This window comes from Rhineura floridana, chromosome 4 (genome assembly GCF_030035675.1).
Source record: "Rhineura floridana isolate rRhiFlo1 chromosome 4, rRhiFlo1.hap2, whole genome shotgun sequence".
NCBI classification, from domain to species: domain Eukaryota; kingdom Metazoa; phylum Chordata; class Lepidosauria; order Squamata; family Rhineuridae; genus Rhineura; species Rhineura floridana.
Window position 1 is genome coordinate 46,238,394 of NC_084483.1, and position 21,807 is coordinate 46,260,200.

The 21,807-nt window shown below is 41.4% G+C and overlaps 1 protein-coding gene across 1 annotated transcript in view; it reads right to left on the reverse strand.

The window, feature by feature from the left end:
- Positions 1 to 21,807, reverse strand: part of CSMD1 (CUB and Sushi multiple domains 1) — a 1,745,606-nt gene that overhangs the window by 459,189 nt on the left and 1,264,610 nt on the right. The window contains exon 12 of the mRNA XM_061622907.1: positions 16,762 to 16,874. Within this exon, the coding sequence (XP_061478891.1) occupies positions 16,762 to 16,874 (113 nt within the window). The remainder of the gene's footprint in view (positions 1 to 16,761; positions 16,875 to 21,807) is intronic.

The following is a 21,807-nucleotide window of genomic DNA, read 5'->3' on the forward strand; positions in this document are numbered from 1 at the left end:
TATGGACAGGGGTGGTGGTGTTTGTACAAAGAAGCCTGCACCTTTACTCTGAAATGATACAGTCCAGAGATATTTTCATTGCCTTCAAGACAAGTCTAGAAAATTAACTAATCAACTAATTTATCTGCTGTAAACTTATTAGGACAAAGCAAGGTCTGAAGGTTGGAGGACCAACAGATCTAGTGAGGGGCTGCAGGGGGAGAGGAGAAACAATCCACTGATGTAACATTGGATATTGCCCATAAATAGTACCCCTTCTTTCACAGGATGTTCATTAGAACAAAACAGATTCACCTTAAATTATGTTAACAAATTCAAAAAACCCAGACCTAGAGAACAAGCAGTGACGTACTAGTCACTCCTTTTATTTAGTTAAAACCTCCAATGCTGCTTTCCTTGAAAGACTGGCTACTAAAAGTAACATGGTTTGGAAAATAAAAATGGATAAACAATATGGAAGGCAAACATATTACTTATTTCGAGCATTATATTTTATTTTTATTGTCAGAATGAAGGTGTCACTCATAAAAAACCTTCAAAGACTGAAGGACAAACTAATTTTCCTTACTCAGTCTCCCTAATAAAAAAAAGATCATCACAAAACTCAATGCTATTGTTGGAATTTAGCATAATATTGTTCAAGAAAAAGTGCATAAAACCCATCTCTTCACTGTGATGAGTCTTACATGAACAGTACCATTTACAAGAGATTTTTTTTCAAAAGGATGGAAGAAACTGAAAAAAAATCTAACATTCCCTTTCATATAGTGAAATGTTCTAAAAAATGTAACATGAACCAAGTAAATTCCATTATGTTAAACTGGTCTTAGTCACAGAGAAGTGTGCACAGGCCTGCAGCCTTAATATTGTTCTTATAGGCTTTCAACTGTTCACTCCCTAATCTACAGCTATTTTTAAAAGTGTCTTAGGTTTTCTGGGAAGCTTCCCAAGTATGAGCCTCCACCACAAGCCAGCAGGAGTGATTTAGATGTGATGCTGGAAAAGCAAAGAACTCTTGCCTGTGTGAGCTTCTATGTAGCTGCCATCATGTTTGAATATTTCTGCAGCACTGGCATGTTAACGTGGAGCCCACCTGGACCATAGATCCCTGATATGCTAGTATGGCATGCATAGAAAATACCAATCTCATTTAAAGGTGATGCCAGCTACTTGGAACCTTGTCTAAATAGAAGACTCTGAAGAAATCTCTGTGCATACTGTCTCCTTGTATAGTTCATGAAACTGCAGCCTTTGTACCCACATAATACAGAAGCCCAAGGTGTAAGGTCTGGTATTACAGGCAATATGTCATGATGACAACGTTATTTGAGGTGATCTCCTTTAAGATCAAAGCTATGGGAAAGGTGTGTCGGAAGACAGGTAGTGCTGCCACCACACCACCACACACACACACACAAATCAAAAGTAACGAACACGGAATAAATAAAAAATAAAGATAGTATTCTATACATGCTGCTGAACAATCATGCCTCTTATTTTCTATAGACTCCAATTCCAAGAGATATTCTTGAAAAGTTTTAAGCAACTAACAGCACAATCCCATGAGCATTTGCTCAAAGGAAAACTCAACCATATCCTGATAACTGCAGCCTAATGCATTTCATGATTTGATGTTTAGCTCTTCTGTACTTCAGTCTTGTTTTTCATGGCACATGCAGAGCAGCTGCCAAAAAGCAGAAGTCCTGCATTATCTCCTCCTCTCTCCTGGTAAAGTCTAGTAATGCAAAAAACCATAATGTGTGACATCGTGTTGTGCATTTCCCAGGCCTCACAAACAACAGCCAACAAAGTTGAACAACATGTTGATGTCATATCACACATTTTGTTTGACTAGGAATTGATGGGGCGGATATGGCTATCTTTACTTCTAGTCTTATCCTGCGAAAGGATGCAAAGCATAATCAAAAAAGGAATACACTCTAAGAATCTAAATAAAGGACTTAAAATCCATACAGCTACAATATTGTGAAATTCAAAAAATCACTGACCAATAGAAAGAACATTTTTTAAAAAATAAAATAAAAGATGTCTTTTAGGGAAAAGGTATCTAGCAAAGCTAATTAAACAAATAAACCAAACACACATTAAATTATAGTAACTTAACATCTAGGTCATAACATTTTACTATGGTTATTTTTAACATCATTCCCATTATCTGTATCCTCAATATTAGAATAATACTTCAGATACTGATCTTCTGCTTAAAAGTCACATGTAAACTGAGCACAATATTACCCTACCCTCATCCTTTGAAACAAATATTGAGGTGGATGGAGGATATATAAAACATAGAATCAGAAAGAAAAATAAAGTGGATGCCAATGTAACAAAAATATTTCACAATGTTTCCTTCTTTCAGATGAATATTGAACTGGCAGCCTACTTATATCTCCATACGGACCCATGGTAATCCTTCAGTTACATTTTAATTAGCATTAAACCTGGTGGCCAGCAGGCTAAAACTAAATTGCTTTGGTGTCAAGCAGTTAACCTGGCTTAAGTGATGTGTAAAATTGTTTGTTTTGTTTTTCCCTTTAGATAGTAACAAAATAATAAACAACAAGGCTGCAAACCCGAGATCGTCAAGGAAGTAAATACACATGCAATGTGACAGCAGAAGTGGGGAACCGTATTGTGTATCTTCTAGACTGCACCCCAACTTTGATGAGATTAGGAAAGCCATGTCAGTACTAGAATTCATGCACAAAAATTCAGAGCTCCTGGGTCAGGTTAATTTGGTTTTAATTATACTAGTGAAAGTTGTAATGACCCAGACCATGACTCAGAAGGAGTGGACCCCTTAAATCTTGAAGAGCCTAGGGACAAAGATATACTACATGGCAAGTCACCTACAGATAACTGTGATGTAACACATTTGAAACTCCCTTGGGCAGCACTCCCCTGCTAGAACCTCCCAGGCAGCCACTACTCCCACATCCAAGCACATCCTGATCTCTACTGCATCTTCTGAAGGCAACAATGTACCTGGTTAGTCATAACCTACCAAAGTACGCCATCTGACCTTTAAGTATTTCTACAGTAGGGCCCCGCTTATACGTCGGGTTCCGTTCCAAACCCCCGCCGTAAAGCGGAAAACGCCGTAAAGCAGAACCCCATTGACTTTAATGGGCCGCGTCGCATGAAAATGACACAAAAACAGCGCAAAACGTTGCGAAAGAGAAAAATATAGCTTTTAAATTAAAAATGAAAGCCACCGCATCGGCGGAACGCCTTAAAGCAGAATGCCATAAAGCGGGGCCCTACTGTATTCTTTCCAGAGGGTTAAGCTTGGATTCATATGCAAGTCATGTTGCTCCAGCCTGACTCTACTTGCTATTGCCTGTCAAATGACAGCCATCCCTTTGATTGCCTATGGCTGGGTCAGCTACACCCTCAAAATTCACTCATGGTTAGGGCAATCCAGATAGAACAAACATATTTTCCAAAGAGGTTGAATGAAACTTCAAGGGAGGGTGGTGTTTCATATTTAAACGAAGTAAGCTTTGCGATTATTTGTCCTGGTCCTTAATGCAGGCTTAAAAACAAATATACAAATAAACATGTATTTATTCTTAAGTGAAATACTATTTCTGATGTTAGCCACCAAAATGTGCATATTACATTACTCTGAGAAATACAAATTCTCATTGTTTTTTTAAAAAAATTCTATGCACATTACTTAAACTAATACATTACATACTATTTTTCTCTTTATATTAAAACAAAACTAGCACTGAATACATAATAGTTCATTGGTCATATTATAAATGCAAATTATCACACCTTGTCGCCTTTATCCCAGTCTTTTCTTAAATTACTAACAAGCAAAACCTTGACATTTAAGAACATACCTACAGCCAACAGATATTTCTGTCAAACTTAAAACTTTAAAAAGCAGGGAAATTGGGCAGCTATAGTGAATGCACCAGGGGAGCAGGAGACCTGGTCTCCTATTTGAGATATTGTACTGCCCTACAAATTTGTAAAAATGCAAACACAATTTGAGTTGGTCTTTCACAGTCCAACCCACTTCCTGTGTAGCTTTAAAGAATTTGGTAGGGAAGGGCAAAATGAAACTCAGTTAAAAGCAAAGACTAGACAAATAAAACAAAAAAACTGAGTTTAATTTTTTTTTTATCATAGTAAAAAAAAAGTTGGCAATGGTACCCCATGTTCGGTTAACTTCTAGATTGGATTGTTGCAATGCACTCTACATGGGACTGCCCTTGAAGATGACTTGGAAATGCCAACTGGTCCAAAATGCAGCAGCCAGATTACTGGCAGGGGTTCCCTTTAGAACTCATATAACCCCTGTTTTAAAAGAGGTGCGTTGGTTGCTAGTTTGTTTCCAAGCTCAATTCAAGGTGCTCAATGACTTAGGTTCCAAATAACTGAAAGACCCTCCCCTATAGACCCTGTCAGGTGTTAAGATCAGCAAAGAGGGCCCCCTTGGTAGCTCTGCCGCCCTCAGAGGTTCAAGGGATGGTAGCCCAGGAGAAGGCATTTTCTGTGGTAGCTTCTAGGTTGTGGAATTCCTTCCCCACAGAGGCCCCTCTGGCACCTTCATTATATAGTTTTTGCCATATGATGATGCACCTCTTTATCTTGGCCTTTGACACCTGTTTTCAGGACCCACCCTATTTCAGTTACTCTCATTTGTTTTAATTGATTTTTATATTACATTTAAATTGTTGTAAACCACCCTGGGAACTGCTGGTGAAGCAGTTATTTATTTGTTTACTTACTTACTAAAAAATAACAATTATCATCATCATCTACTCAAATTTTCTAAGAGATACCACGGATTAAGCAAACTAAACACTTTAAGCTCCCCTCCCATCAAAACTCTCCACAAATTTATTAGCATATGCTGAATGCTGGCTAAACATTTATTGACTGAAATAGGCTACACAATCCTGGATTTGTAGGATTCTAGGTAAAAATATAACCTTTCTCTTTAGCAATTCATAGATAAGTCTTAAAACATCTCTCCAACTCTTTTCTTCACTGTGAATTTATGTGTGGTTTATATTGTGGAATACAATTAATCAGGTATTATTTGAATTTGCAGAAGACTTCAAACAACAGAACTAAAAAATATTACAATTTTGTTAAAGATTAGTTGAAATTATTTTCTGATTGTTCTTATTAAAATCAGGGAAATTGACAAAGCTAAATATAATAAAACTCATTTCATAGTCAAGCATGAGATTGTGTGCAAATGTTGCAAATATGAGCCAACTTACTCAAAGCATTCTTTAGCTATGTATCTAAAAATAGGCTCACTTTTTGCTACACAGCAGCACAGCATGAAGGAAATCTACTTTAATTTACCCCCTGTTGCTACTTAAATAGCTATGGCAAATTATACAAAACATGATTTGTAGAAATACATTTTATCAACAGGTGCAATGCATTCAGAACCTGACAGTTCAAAAGAATTTTTATTGACAGAAGTAACTGAAATTTTACTGCATGCTATTTTGTTCTTTCTTCTTGTAGGATAATAGTGCATTTACCATACCAGTTGAAGCAGGCTTTTTCATTCTTTGTAAATGAAAACAACAAAAAAGTGTATGGATGTCTTATTTTTATTTAGAGTTAGATCCAATGAAGTCAATGTGTGAGCAGAACGAATTCTGCTCATGCAAGAGAAATTCCCCTCCCTCTACAGAGCTTGGAAAAGCTACTTTTTTGAACTACAACTCCCATCAGCCGCAGCCAGCATGGCCACTGGATTGGGCTGATGGCAGTTGTAGTTCAAAAAAGTAACTTTTCCAAGCTCTGCATGTGCAGAATCCCTCTCAAATCTGCTCCAGAGGGTTAGGAAAAACCCCAGAGCACATTTATGTGTGTATGGGGGAGACACATGGGGGTGGAAAGGGAAGTTGCTTTGCTTGTGCAATGATTTTGTTAGATACAGTGCTTAGATTGTATGTAATGTCCATGTAGCTTATGACCTAACAACGGAAAGCTTTTGAATCAAGTATAATAGTCTTAATATTCCAGTTAACAATAAACACATACAGATAACATATACCATACACAGAGACACAATCCCCACCCCCTGAAAATCAAAGGACTCAGTCTGACTAATCAGGAAGAGCTAAGTCACATCCTTCAATAAGCCCTCCGTGCAGAACATAGTACTTGCTGTTGTAGATACAGACATCCCTTTTTGAAGATCCATACGACAGTAATGAGCAAGGCAGGTTTCAGCTTTGAGGGGGCCCTGGGAAGTGGGCCCAGGTGAGCTTATCTGGCTGCAGTGGCATTACTCAAAGCAATGCCAGTCTAGCCATCCATTTAATTCCCCACAATATCTCAGAATGCTGCTAGGTGGAAGCCAACGTGGGAGATGAAAAGGAGGCTAGATTGAGCCCTTGGCACTACTCTGTGTGCTAGGCCAGAAAAAAAAATGTAAGGAACATAAGAAGCTGCCTTATATTGAGTCAGACCACTGGTCCATCTCGCTCAGTATTGTCTACACTGACTGTCAGCGGCTCTCCAGGGTTTCAGGCAGGGTTCTTTCCCAGCTCTACTTGGAAATGTTGGGGATTGAACCTGGGACTTTTTACATGCAAAGGAGATGCTCTACCACTGAGCTACAGCTCTTCCCCATATAGGCCATGATCCAAAATGGTGTTGGAGTCTTAGTAAACTTCCCAGTAAAGCCAGGAACTAATGCTGGCTCTAGTAACAATAGTTAAATTGAAGCTGCCCTGGGACTGCTAAATTGGCATAGGGCAGGGATAACCAATGTGGTGCCCTCCAGATATTGTCGCACTACAACTCCCATCATCTCTCATTACTGGCCATGAAGGCTAGGGTTGATGGAACTGTGGTCCAAAAACTTGTGAAGGGCACCATGTTAGCTACCCCAAAATAGTTCCATCATGATTATATGGTACATCATATAGTGTACACAAGAGGGCCAAGTGTGTCTTTCCTTAAGAACAAAGCTCCTTACACAGTGCAGAAAGCTGAGCATATGCTAACTCCTACATGGAGACTTCTCAGGGAGAGTATGCTAAACACTACATGGAGACATACTACCCATCTCATCTCTTTAATCTGTATTTGAATCCTAAAGCAGTTAGAAAGTGTCATGTAGTTTGAGGAAAAGCTCATACCAAATGAACAGCCCATGTCAAGTAACCCTAATGAGAAAAGGATTTCAAGACGGGTGGGAGTTTGTAAAAAAGGAAATTTTAAAGGCACAATTGCAAACAATTCCAACAAAGAAAAATGCAGAAAGCAGAAGCCGCCAATGTGGCCTCACAAAAAGCTTAGAGATGACCTGAAAACAAAAAAGGACACATATAGGACATGGAAGGAAGGCCAAGCCACAAAGGAAGAGTACAGACATATAGCACAGAACTGCAGGATGGGGTCAGGAAGGCTAAAGCTGAGAATGAGCTGAAGTTATCGAGGGATGCTAAAAGCAACAAAAAAGCTGTCTTCGGGTATATGGATAGTAAAAGACAAGAGAAAAGAAATGTTGGTTCATCTACTCAATGAGGATGGCAAAATGATAACAGATGGCAAAGCAAAGGCAGAAGTACTCAATTCTTACTTTGGCTCAGTCTCCTTCCAAAAGAAGGTCTATGACCCTCCTGGAAAATATGAAGTACAAGTTGAAAGGCAGGATTGCAGCTTGAGAGAGACAAACAGTCAAGGAATACCTAATCACTTTGAATGAGTTCAAATGCTCAGGGCCCAACAAACTGCATCCTAGACTAATGAAGGCACTGGCTTCAGAACTCTCGAAACAACTATCTTTGCAAAATCATGGAGGTGCTGGTGACTTGTGGGATGACTGGAGGAGAGCTAATGTTGTCCCTATCTTTAAAAAAGGCAAAGAGGACAAACGTGGGAACTTCAGACCAACCAGTCTGACATCAATCCCTGGGAAAATTCTAGAGCAGATTATAAAGCAGTTAATCTGTAAGCACCTTGAAAACAATGCAGTGATTACTAGGAGCCAACATGGATTTGTCAAAAACAAATCCCACCACACTAATCTTATCTCATTTTTTGATTGGGTAACCTCCCTGGCAGACTGTGGGAATGCTGTTGACATAATCTATCTTGACTTCAGCGTAGCTTTTGACAAAGTGTCCTATGGTATTCTGATTAACAAGCTTGCTAAATTTAGGCTGGAGGGAACAACTATCAGGTGGATCCAAGCTGGCTACAGAATCATACACAAAGAGTGCTTATCAATGGTTCTTTCTCAAACTTGGGGTAGGCAACAAGTGGGATACCACAGGGCTCGGTCCTGGGCCCAGTGCTCCTCAATATTTTTATTAATTTGGATGAGGAGGTGCAGGGAATATTTATCAAATTTGCAGATGACACAAAACTCGGAGGGATAGCTAATACCCTGGAAGACAGAAACAAAATTCACAGTAATCTTCATATCCAGGAGCACTGGGCTGAAAACAACAGAATGGAAAGTTCTACACCTAGAAAAGAAGTAACCAAATGCATAGTTATAAGATACTTGGCTCAGCAATACTACATGCAAGAAGGATCTTAGAACTGTTGTTCATCACAAGCCGAATATGTGTCAATAGTGCAATGTGGCTGTAAAAAAGGCAAGACCCACTGCCTGCAAGAGGAAGGGGAACACCACCATCCCTTCCAGGGAAAGAGAGCCATTTGCTGCTGCCTGCCTGCCTGCCTGCCTGCTTGCTGCTGCTGCTCGGCTACCACCACCACCACCCTTTCCCGGTTGGACTTCTGCTCTGCGGGGGTCACACCTTGCAGGACCAGGCCCCAGGTACTCAGCCAGCTGATTTTTTCCACCTCTCCCTTCTCTGGAGGGGATACATAAGCTGGCTGGCTGAGGTGGCTTGGAAGACCCAGTGCCTGCAGGAGGAAGGGGAATACCACCATCCCTTCCAGGGAAAGAGAGCCGTTTGCTGCTGCTGCCTGCCTGCCTGCTTGCTGCTGCTGCTGCTGCTCGGCTACCACCACCACCACCCTTTCCCGGTTGGACTTCTGCTCTGCGGGACCAGGCCCCACGTACTCAACCAGCTGTGGCTGATTTTTTTCCACCTGTCCCTACATAAGGCGGCTGGCTGAGATGGCTCCTGCTTTGTCTGCCTTTTTTTCTTTTCTTTTCCCCCCCTTTTCTGGGTCTTCAGTCATGTGCCTGGGAGAGAGGACTCAGAGCCAAGTGGGGAGATTTGAGGGCCCCCAATTAGTGTAGTGACGGGTTGAGGGAGATATAGCGTTGTGAGGAGGACTTGCCAGGTAAGGGGAATGCGGCCCACGCAGTTAACGACTGTGCCTTCTTCCGGTCCTCCCCACACCAGCAGGTTTGTTGGTTGCCCTATCAGCCAGCTCTCAGGCCTCCGGATGCTGCTGCTAAATACCAGATCCGTGCATAATAAGATCTCCCTCATTCACAATTTAATTGTGGATGAGGCAGCCAATCTGGCATGTATAACCGAGACTTGGGTGGGTGAGCAGGGGGAAGTCAGTCTCTCCCAGCTATGTCCACCAGGGTACCTGGTCCAGCATCAGAGTAGACCTGAAGGATGGGGAGGGGGTTGCTGTGGTCTATAGGAGCTCCATCTCCCTCTGCAAGCACCCTGTCCATGTGACTACTGGTCTGGAGTGTTGGCACTTTATGTTGGGTCAGCGGGACAGACTGGGGATTCTGTTGGTGTACCACCCACCCCACTGCCCACCAGACTCCCTAGCTGAGCTGACGGAGGTGGTCTCGGGTGTACTGTTGAGATCCCCCAGTCTGTTGGTTCTGGGGGATGTCAACATCCATGCCGAGGCCACCTTATCTGGGGCGGCTCAGGATTTCATGGTCTCCATGACAACCATGGGACTGTCCCAATATGCCATTGGCCCAACACATGTAGCAGGGCATACTCTAGATTTGGTTTTTGCATCTGGACATGGAGTTGGTGATTTGAATGTGGGGGGCCTTACATCAGTCCCTCTGTCATGGACAGATCACTGCTTGCTGAAGTTTAGACTTACAGCGGCTTTTCCCCTCTGCAAGGGTGGGGAACCTATTAAGTTGGTCCGCCCCCAGAGACTAATGGATCCAGATAGTTTCCAAAGGGCTCTGGGGAGTTTTCCGGCTGATAGGGCTGGCGCTCCTGTCGAAACCCTGGTTGAAGTGTGGAATACAGAAATGACCAGGGTGGTTGACATGATTGCTCCTGAGTGCCCTCTCCTGTGTAGAGCTTGTACGGCTCCATGGTATACCCCAGAGCTGAGAGCGATGAAACAATATAGGAGATGGCTTGAGTGTAGATGGAGGCAAACTCCTAGTGGATGCAATTATACACTGGTAAGTGCCTATGGTAAGCTGTATTTAGGGGCACTGAGGGCAGCAAAAAAACAATATTTTGCTGCCACTATCAAATCATCAATCTGCCGCCCAGCGGAGCTCTTCAGAATTGTCCGGGGGCTATTACACTCTGGCCCCAGGGACATGGTAGAACCATCTGAGGCCCTCTGTAATGAATTTGCTAGGCACTTCCAGGATAAAATCTTTAGCATCCACCAGGACTTAGACTCTAGTGTTACAGCAGGTGAATCAAGCGAGGTATCCAGAGCACAGCCTTGTCCCGACTTCTTGGATGAGTTTCAGTTGGTGCAGCTTGAGGACATTGACAAGGTGCTTGGACAGGTTCATGCAACCACTTCTGTGCTGGATCCTTGCCCTTCTTGGCTAATAAAAGCTAGCAGGGATGGAACAGCCGGTTGGGCCAGGGAAGTGATTAATGCCTCTCTGCGAGAGGGGGTGGTCTCTGCCTGCCTGAAAGAGGCGGTAGTGAGACCACTCCTGAAGAGGCCCTCCCTGGACCCAGAAAATCTTAATAACTATAGGCCGGTAGCAAATGTTCCATTCCTGGGCAAGGTCTTGGAACGAGTGGTTGCAGGCCTGCTCCAGACACTCTTGGATGAGACCGATTATCTGGATCCATTTCAGTCGGGTTTCAGGCCTGGTTTTGGCACGGAAACAGCCTTGGTTGCCCTGTATGATGACGTTTGTCGGGAGAGAGACAGGGGGAGTGTGACTCTGTTGATTCTCCTTGATCTCTCAGTGGCTTTCAATACCATCGACCATGGTATCCTTCTGGGGAGACTGGCTGAGTTGGGAGTGGGAGGTACTGCATTGCGGTGGTTCCACTCCTACTTAGCAGGTTGCCTCCAGAAGGTGGTGCTTGGGGAACATTACTCGGCACCCTGGACTCTCCAGTATGGGGTTCCGCAGGAGTCAGTTCTGTCCCCCATGCTGTTCAACATCTACATGAAACTGTTGGGTGCAGTCATCCGGAGCTTTGGAGTGCGTTGCCATCAGTATGCTGACGACACGCAGCTCTATTTCTCCTTTTCATCTTCTTCAGGTGAGGCTGTCAATGTGCTGAACCGGTGCCTGGCTGCGACAATGGACTGGATGAGGGCTAATAAACTGAGGCTCAATCCAAACAAGACTGAGATGCTGTTAGTGGGTGGTTCTTCTGACCAGATGGTGGATGTCCAACCTGTCCTGGATGGGGTTGCACTTCCCCTGAAGGAGCAGATTCGTAGCTTGGGGGTTCTCCTAGAACCATCTCTGTCACTTGAGGCTCAGGTGGCCTCGGTGGCACGGAGTGCCTTCTACCAACTTTGGTTGGTGGCCCAACTACATCCCTATCTGGACAGGGATAACCTGGCTTCAGTTGTCCATGCTCTGGTAACCTCCAAATTAGATTACTGCAATGCACTCTACGTGGGGCTGCCTTTGAAGCGCCAGGTCAAGACTTTCCTCTTCTCCCAGCATTTTAGCATGTGTTTTAAAATTGTTTTTATATTGTTTTGAATTTTAAAATTGTGTTTTAAATTGTTTTTAGAATATGTTTTTAAAATTGTGTATTTGTTTTAATGTTTTTGATGGCTGTAAACCGCCCAGAGAGCTTTGGTTATGGGGCAGTATACAAGTGCAATAAATAAATAAATAATAAAGTGCTATTTTAGGCTGCATTAACAGAAGTATAGTTTCTAAATCAAGTGAAGTACTAGTTCACTTCTATTCGGCACTAAGCCTCATCTTGAGTACTGTGTCCAGTTCTGGACACTACACTTTAAGAAGGAGGAAGACAAACCGAAACAGGTTCAGAGGAGGGTAACAAGGATGATCAGGAAACTGGAAATAAAACCCTGTGAGGAGAGACTGAAAGACGTGGATATGTTTAGCCCTGAGAAAATAAGATTGAAGGGAGAGATGATAGCACTCTTCAAATCCTTGAAAGGTTGTCACACAGAGGAGGGACAGGATGTCTTGTCAGTCATCCCATAGTGCAGGACACAGAATAATGGGCTTAAGTTACAGGAAGCCAGATTTCATCTGAACATCAGGAGAAGTGTCCTATTAGAGCAGTACAACAATGGAGCCAACTAGCTAGGGAGGTGGTGGGCTCTCATTCAAGAAGCAGGGGACCACTTGCTAGGTATGCTTTAACTTGGTTAACTAACTTGGTTAGTTATGGTATGCTAAAGATTCCTAACTAATCTAACTACATGTTTGTGTTGCTAACATAGGCTCACATACGATGACAATGAAAGATTGCTCTCATTGCTTAATAATAAATCCTATATCTTTTTGCTTGACACAATTTTAAGGTGGACGAACAAAACCTACCATCAATGTGAATAATATATTAGTTAGGAATCTTTAGCATACTCAGAATGGTCTTTTAGGGTTCTCCCCACCCTTGGAAACCTCCCTCCCCAGAGTTCAACAAAACTGACCAGATAAAGCCAGCCAGTAAATGAGCAGCACTTCAAAGATAGCAAAAGTGCAGTTTTGGTGTGGAAATATCACAAAACTAAGATTAGCTCTAAGGTAGCTAAACTTCACAAGAAGGCTACTGCTAACACATGACGTTTGTAGTGTGGAGCTTTGTTAGTGAGCTTTGCAAAGATACAGCAGTATGCCCACAGGAATTTCTGCTTCTAAGCAAATGTAGATTATCCCTTTGCTTTTTCTGAAAGGGCAAATTCTGCTTACCTTAAGGGTGAGGTGCAGTCTTATCAGACCTTACACCTGGTAGCTACGGCTCTGTGTACACAATTTCTCCATCCCTTTTCAGCAAGTAAATTCTTGGTATCAATAAGATGACCATATCGCATTATACCATTTCCTATGTACACTTTATTAAAAAAATCTCTTTCTAAAAACCTGGTAAATAAACTGACCAATGCAGCCTTAATCCTGCATTACTCAAAGAAAACTGAAGAGAAAATATAGCACATATGTTCCTTTTTTACATATCCACATACATGTTTTCCATCCGTAGATCCCCTATAGCAGGAAGGGGTTTGAATGATACAGCTGCTGAGGGGGAGGCTGATTGCATGGGTCTTTCAATGGAATTGCACAGGAATAAGTGCTCTAGAGATGTAGCTGCAGAAACACAGGAACCCCTTTTCCATTAGCAGATCCTCATGGTTGAGGACTGCATCTAAATTATGCAGTCATGTGGGTAGAGCCAATTTCATAAATATTTCTCATGGAATCAGCAATCTGGGAAAAAACCCATACACTGTGCCCTCCCATATGATTCACTCATGGAAAAACTGTTCCACATACCTGCACGCCTGTCTTCCATTTTAGTAATCTGCCAGGAAGAGTCATGATGCAGCATTATTTTATTTATTTATTATTTTATTTATATCCCACCCTTCCTCCCAGCAGAAGCCCATGGCAACAAACAGAAGCACTAAAAAAAACTTTAAAACATCATAAAAACAGACCTTAAAATACATTCAAACAAAACAACATTAAAAACATTTTTTTTAAAAAAGCTTTAAAAACATCTTTTTAAAAAAGCTTTAAAAACATCTTTTTAAAAAAGCGTTAAAAACATTATTAAAAAACATGTTAACAAGCAATTCTAACACAGATGCAGACTGGGATAGGTCTCAACTTAAAAGGCTTGTTGAAAGAGGAAAGTCTTCAAAAGGCATCGAAAGGATAGCAGAGAGATCATGATGCAATGAAGATTTAGGATTTCCTAAAACTATCACAATCAATGGAATCGAGCATAAAGTTGCATAAAATGGGTTAGAAACATAGGAAGCTGTCTTATAGAGTCAGACTTTTGCTCCATATAGTTCAGTTTTGTCTATATTGGGGGGCCCTCCAGACATCTCTTTTATTGCACATCCATTACTATTTGTGCTCACAATGCCATTGGGGCAGTCAGACACAATACTGACTGCACCTTCAATGGTTTCATGTGGTCACACTGCTTCGTTTCCAGTCAACGCATATCCTGTAACTTCCTGCTGAAATCCCATAACTTTTTATATCACAAAGGTGCTACAAAAGCCTGGCTTTTGTTGTGTTAAATAGTTTCTTCAGAGAGCAATAATGTGGTAGCATTCAAGAAGCATCAAGAACAACTAATAAAGCAGAATAAATCCACCCCAATGTCCTATTATTGTGTTAAGAACATGTTGAAGAATTCACCCACAATAAAATACCAGTCTCGAGGGGCCCTGACTGGTAGTGGCTCTTCAGGGTTTCAGACAGGAGTAGAGATGGCAAGATCTTACAATTTGGTTCTCTCAGTTTCTCATTTTTTCTAGTCTTAAATTCAGTTCTCCACATTTCTCCAGCAATTTATAATTTTTTAAAAAGAAAATCTTCATGTTAATTCTTCAGCATTTTAGTGTGAATTTCTCCTAATAAACAGACTTTGTATGCAGTTTTCAGTAATTTTTGCAAGCAATTACCACTACTGTCAAAACATTTTTTTTGCTAGCAGTTACCACTATCATAATGCATTTTGTATGTTATTTCATTCATTTCTATGCACATTTTCCCCAATATATGAATGTTTGTAAACATTGGTTGGTTGAACTGCATCACAAAATTCAGATAAGTGTGAATTTCCAAGGATAGCTGTCTTTCGGTTCTTTTATATTGTTTTGGAAAGTGTGAATTTGATAGATTTGGCTTTAAATGCAAACTGAATCAAATTTCTCCTCCATCCCTAGTCAGGAACCTTTCCCAGCCCTACTCAGAGATGCTAGGGATTAAACCTATCACCTTCTGCATACAAAGAGATGATCTATCACTCAGCTATGACCCGTCCCTATAAAGTTAAAGAATTTAAGGATTCAAGTTTCAAAACCTTTTTTCTTAAAAGAAAATAGTAGTTTAATTTTTTAATCTAGAATCATATTTCATGTTTGAAACTCTTCATTCTATTGAGTAGCTTTCCATATTACATGCAGAACAAGGTTAGCAATAATATTTTACCCACTGTGACTCAGTAACAATCTATGCACTAAATGGCCTTTTGATGGACTAGAATGATCATGGAGAAACTACTGGGATGATGTGATTTGCTTTTATGTCTCGTACAGATTCAGCAGGGTCCCCTGACCCTCAAAGGAAAAACCTGAGGACTGTCAGGGAGAAAAAGGAGCAGGAAAATCAGCTTCTGCCCAATCCTGTCCACAGATGGATCTCTGGTACATCCCTATAAGAATAGGGAGTGCATTTTGCAATGAACCAGAAAAAGGGCTCACTATGGGGAGTGCCAACAGTACTGTAGTCAAAATGGGACATCTGAGAAACAGGAGGTATGCATCAGCATACTCTGGGGAATCCCAACTTTTGCAAAAGTACAGTTAAACAAAAAACCAAAAACATAAGGGGAGAATCATCTAGTCCTTGGCTCAGTAGTCACAGAATGTAATGAGTGTTGTAAAAGAAACATTGAATGGAGGTGGAGGAGCAGTGGGATGCACTGCTTAGAAGATAAACTGCAATATTTTCCACCCATGAGTGATTATTGATTTTCAGCATATAGGCCAATTCGCATTGCTTTTCTTTTGTTCTGATCCAGAATTATGCTGCACTTGTAGCAAACTATTCTTCTAAAGTATTTCTCATGAGCACGATACTTGTTTAAAGTGGACAGAACAGTCTTCAACTGCAAACTGTATTCATTATGAATTCCCCAGAGAACAAATTCCACAGCTGCTTCTCACATAATAACTTTACAGCCACCAAGCAGCGAGAGCCCCTGTAGAACTGACGTATTTGACTGACAGCAAATGCACCAAGCTTTCGACAATACAGAAATATCGCCTACTGGAAGCAACAGATATTCAACCCCTTCCGATGATATAGTCCGCTAAGGATGTGAAAGCAGGAAGGGCTGTATAATGTGAAGAATAAAACAACCACCAAACAGCCATGTAGACACCTGACCACTGGAAGAGTGTGTTTTCAAACTTGAAATAAATCCTGGATACACCTACAGTACAAAAAAAGGCACTTTTGCGGAACACATACACAAATTTCTATACTATCTGATATGAAAATACTTATAATGGCTTAATTACATAGACACAAATGCTACTCCCTGCCCTCCCCAAAAAGAGGACCAAGTGGATGTAATCCTTTGTAAGCATTCATTTGCCGAATGTATGAATCTGACCATCAGAAAATAAAGCATGGATTCATGTTTGACACAAATGATAATCAGCATTCTTATTTTCAGAATTTCAATTTCCTCTTAGAATGTGCAATTTTCCAGCCTATCAGCCTTTACCTTTCAGAAAGTCCATCCCCAGTACACAGGCAACTCGCATGAAGCAGCATTGGCTGCATGCTGTAGCGCACAGTTCTAGTTTATGGGTCTAGCACAGGCCATTGTGTATTCACCTAGAGTGGCTCATTTATTCATTCAATCAGTAATTTACCTTGATAAACAGCTTTGAACCCAGGTGAACCAATACTGTCATCAGACTGCAAATGGAGCCACATCTGGTTGCTCATACTAACAATAAGATCAGGAACACTAGATCCAGTCAGCCTGCAGATTAAAAAAAAAAAAGTACAGTCATGTACAGACACACAGGTGTTACCTTGTTATAACTGGAGTATGATCTGCAACTTGAGTCTTTGAGATACAGAATGATTGACTGTGTAGTGAAATGTCAAACAAATTCAAACTAGAACAAACATATTAGAACAAATATCCTGGAACTACAATGCCACGAACTCACTTCAGATTCTGGTATGTTTGCATGTTGATATCAGAGACTAAAACGAGATGAAAGAGTCAACATATTTTGCAAGATCAGGAGTCCATAGAGTAATAAGGCAATGTGAGCAACATAGGATTGTCAGCAGTGATGTGGGTAGAGATAACAATTACTGAATTTTATTGAGGAAACCAAAGCATTCTGTTCTCTCAAGAGAGGAATACAACCAAGGCAATTGTCCTTCCTGAAATACATCTGCATGCTCTTGCCTTTTAATGATATGTGCACTTTCCCTATGAACTTTCTTATACTTAACAAATGCATCCAGCAGACTACACCACCATTCATTTTTGCACCATTTGCAACATGGAAGGAACTCCTATATTTTCCACAAACATTTTTTTAAAAATCCTAGTAAGAGGAAATCACTGAAAAATGATGCATAGAGTAAACCCAAAATGTTAATGCAAGCTCCACAGAAGTAATCTGACCCTGAAAATAATTGAGGTAGTCTGTACTATTTGAAAAGGTACATGCAAAAGTCACCAGCTCAGCCTTGTGGCACACTGGGTGGCCTCTGAATGTCACTATCCTTCATCTCAAATCCAAAAGATTGCAAACATAAAAAAGACAAGAATTGCAAAGCATTCAGTGATGTGAAAATTGCAATAGAAATATTAATAATATGGGGGGGTGAGGTGGAGTATTTAAATACTCAATACAAAACATTATTTAAAAAAAACGTTAGTTGTAAACTTACATGAGGAACAGCATAATTGTGAATGACCATTTCAAAAGGGAGTCACTATCTAGAAAATGTGTGCTGCTTGATTGTGTGGACTGACTCTGAGAGAATTTGCAAGCCTGAATTACCTCTCTCCTAAGTCTGGAAGAGCAAATACAGGAACTTCCCCTGCACTGACTGGTTCTACTATTATTATAAAAGTATAAAAGTTAAATTATATAGGTGAAGAGAACACACATTTGGCAGAGCAAGAGCAGGTATACATTTTAGCTCTCAATAGCTACAATCTAAAGCCACTCATCCAACAGGGCTTTACTGTTCTCTTCTCTCTGCAACCTTCTGCACGCATGGACACACACAGCAGAATCCACTCCTAAGGATCAGAGAACTTCGGAAAAAGTGTGGCCAACCATGGCCAATATATATACTAATACCTAGATAGTAATCAAGCAAGCAAATGTTTAATATTTTAAAATGTGTAAGGGTGCAATCCAACTGCTATTTACACTGGGCTGAGGGGAGATGGATACGATGGACCCCAGCTGGGCCAGCAGGGTCCTGGGCTCAGCCGTGCTATGTGGGGCTATGCCGGCAGAAGCCCCTCATCCCGGCTCCACAGAAGGGAAGCCGGCAGAAGCCAATGTAAGGCCTGAAAAAGGGGTGTTCTGGAGGCATGTCATAGGAGAGGGCTTAGACCACATCCAACTCATGTTCAGAGCGCTCCTGCAGGTCCCAATCCAGGCAAAAGTTATACTGGGGAAAAGGTCTAAGTGCAATAGAAGTCAATGGAGAGTGCTTATTCCCCAGTAGGGATATTTGTAAGAGCCGGCTTTTACTTTCCAGTCCCTGTGTGCAGCTCCCGGTTGAACCAGCCGGTTCAGCCAGCCAGGACGCTTCTGAATGGCAATTCAATGCTGCCGACCTTCCTGACAGCTCCTCTTGTGCCGGTACCATATTCACCAGCTTCCCCTGAGTTGGATTGCTCTGCTAGTCAGTTTAAATTTGCAGTTCTTTGCTTTATACTATGCAAATATATTTCTTTAAATATAATTAAGAATTACCTACAAACATCATTCCTGAAATACTGGTAATTACTTTTGAATGGTTTCAAAATATTTTGTACTTGTTTCTTACTTCCACACATAAGGAGAAATTAAAGTTTTGTTACTAGCTAGCAACAGAATTATTCATCCTTTGTTAATCCCCCCTTCCACCACTACACAACAATCAGATGCTGATATGAAGCCTTGACATTGGTTTTCAACTGTGGCTTATATCAAGACTGAGTACACTTTAATCCAAACACAATTATTGAGACACTAGAGTACCTTTTTGAAAGTGGCAAAAAAGTATTAGCTATGATCAATCTAAGTCCTTATTAGAGGTTAGCCTTTATCATATAACATTCTCAGGTGTTGAAATAATGAAATGGTGCAAATAGATGTGTCAACATACACAAATCAAAACATGTTATTTCCCCAGGGGTTAAGTTTGGATTCTTCTTGCATTCAGAAAAACATTCAGAATATTGATAACAGATGTCCTAACCAGTGAATTGAATACTGATCCCAGCTGATTGCTTTGTCCCTCCCCACGTGCCTGCCTCTTTCTTTTCTAAAACACAGTGTACATCAGAGCTTGGAAAAGTTACTTTTTTGAACTACAACTCCCATCAGCCCAATCCAGTGGCCATGCTGGCTGGGGCTGATGGGAGTTGTAGTTTAAAAAAGTAACTTTTCCAAGCTCTGGTGTACATATTACTTTGAAGGAATGATCACTTCTTACTTTATTACACACAGACACACACACACCCCTACAGAAAAGAAGGGTAATGTCTTTGTGATGACACTGAGAATCAGCAAATCAACCCTGCATGGACCTGACTTTGGCGTTCCTGCCATTTGGCGGGGGCAAATTTGCCCCCCTTTTTCTATGAAGAAGACGTTGGGTGAATTCTCCTGGGAAGGAGGGATTGGTTGGGGGTAATGGTGTGAGGCTGTTCGGCCAATCAAGATGGGGGTTTGAGCAAGGCTTATAAGCCAGCTTCACCCCAGACCCAGCCTCTTTGCTTCCTCTGCACCTGCCCGCCCTCCTTACCGTATGAGCTTTACTAGTCACCAGATTGGGGCTGAGTAGGATTTTTTTTGGGGGGAGTCTGAATTCAGCTCCCTCCTGTTTTGCCTACTTCATACTGCAGGGATTTGTTTCATTCCGATTCAATCAATCAATCAATCAATCTTTATTGATACGGTCATAGACCAAAAGACATTTATAAATAAAACTACATACATTTATAATAAAAGGTTACAAAGTTGCAGTCATGTTAAAACAGTAAAACAATAAAACAACAAGGAAAACAGTTACAGTTGGGTGGCGGAAGCTTCTGGAAGGATAGATGCCTTCCGAATTGATTGAGCCGCAAAAATAAATTTAGCAACTGACAAGATAGTATCCTTATTAGCTGCTGACAAAAGATGTAAAAGTAAACAGTTAAGCGGTTTGTAGGGGTATTTATTTATGATGGGGGTTATGAATTTGGAGCGAATATCGTCATATAGGGCGCACTCAAAGATGACATGAGAGAGAGTTTCTATGGCGCTGACACCACAAAGGCATAATCGGTTTGCATACGGGATACGTTTAAATCTCCCTTCAAGTAAGGCAGAGATAAGACAGTTAAATCTAGCCTTTGTAAAGGCTAGACGATATTTGGGGATCGTAAGAGTTTCCAGATAAGGGGCACTGAGCATAGGCACAAAGCTCAGACCAAAGTGAATAGGAGAGCAGGTCGAGGTGGCTGCAGTTATGGAGCGTTGGAAGTCCATATCGTTGATACGAGTCCGGATAGAATGTTTAACTGTCTCTGGAGCGAGGCACATCAGATGTTCAATTGAGAGGCCAATACTTGCAAGGTAATTTGTAAACGTACGGGCCCATTTCGAGGTAAAAGAGTCTTCCCAGAGTAAAGGGAGATAGCCAGTAGATTTTTCATAAGACATTTTAAACCAGAAATTTAGGGCGGCCAACCACGCTTGAGACTCAAGTGAGACTAGGCCAGATTCTAACCTAAGGACCGCCGCAGGAACGCACCTGGGAACGCCAAAAATTTGTCTGAGAAACAAGGAGAGAACTGCCTCCGCAGAAGAGTTGAAGGCGCCAATCCATAAAGGTACCCCGTAGAGAAGTTGAGAAATAGTTTTGGATCTAAAAACCTTTAGGGCTGCCGGAATGTATTGTCCTCCTTTAGTGAAGAAGAACCTTCGAATACCACTGGCTGAGTTGCGAGCAGTAGAAATAGCCCCTCGGATATGGGGATTCCAGGACAGAGAGGAATGAAAAAGTATACCAAGGTATTTGAAATGAGAAACCTGTTCTATTTTATGGGTATTAATTGTCCATGCGTGAGCAGGAGAGTGCTTGGCAAAAGCTAAGATCTTAGTTTTGGAAAAGTTTATAGATAGTTTGTTATCATGACAGAAACTCATAAAAGCTTTAGTTAGGCGTTTGAGTCCTACTTTAGAAACAGAAAGGAGAACAGCGTCATCTGCATACAATAACAAGGGACAATGCAGGTTTGCTAACTTAGGGGGGTGGAAGTCCGGGGATTGACAATAAAGGGACAGATCATTCATGAAAAAATTAAATAAAAGTGGGGCTAGTATGCAGCCTTGTCTAACTCCTTTTGTTGTAGTAATGGGGTTTGTGAGATGACCTTCACGACTACATCTAACACGAACGGATGTGTGGTGGTGCAGACGGCTAATTAAGAAGAGGAGTCTCTTGTCGATCGTAGATTTTGCGAGTTTCGCCCATAGTATCTCCCTAGGGATGGAATCAAAAGCCGATTTCAAGTCGACAAAGGCAACAAACAGGCCGTTACCCCAGCGGTTCTTGTATTTTTCAGCTAAGTGATTTAAAATCACACAGTGTTCTATCCCAGACCTACCTTTCCGGAAAGCTGCCTGCTCCCTCCCAAGGATATTATCCTCCTCCAACCAAGATGAGAGTCTCTCTTT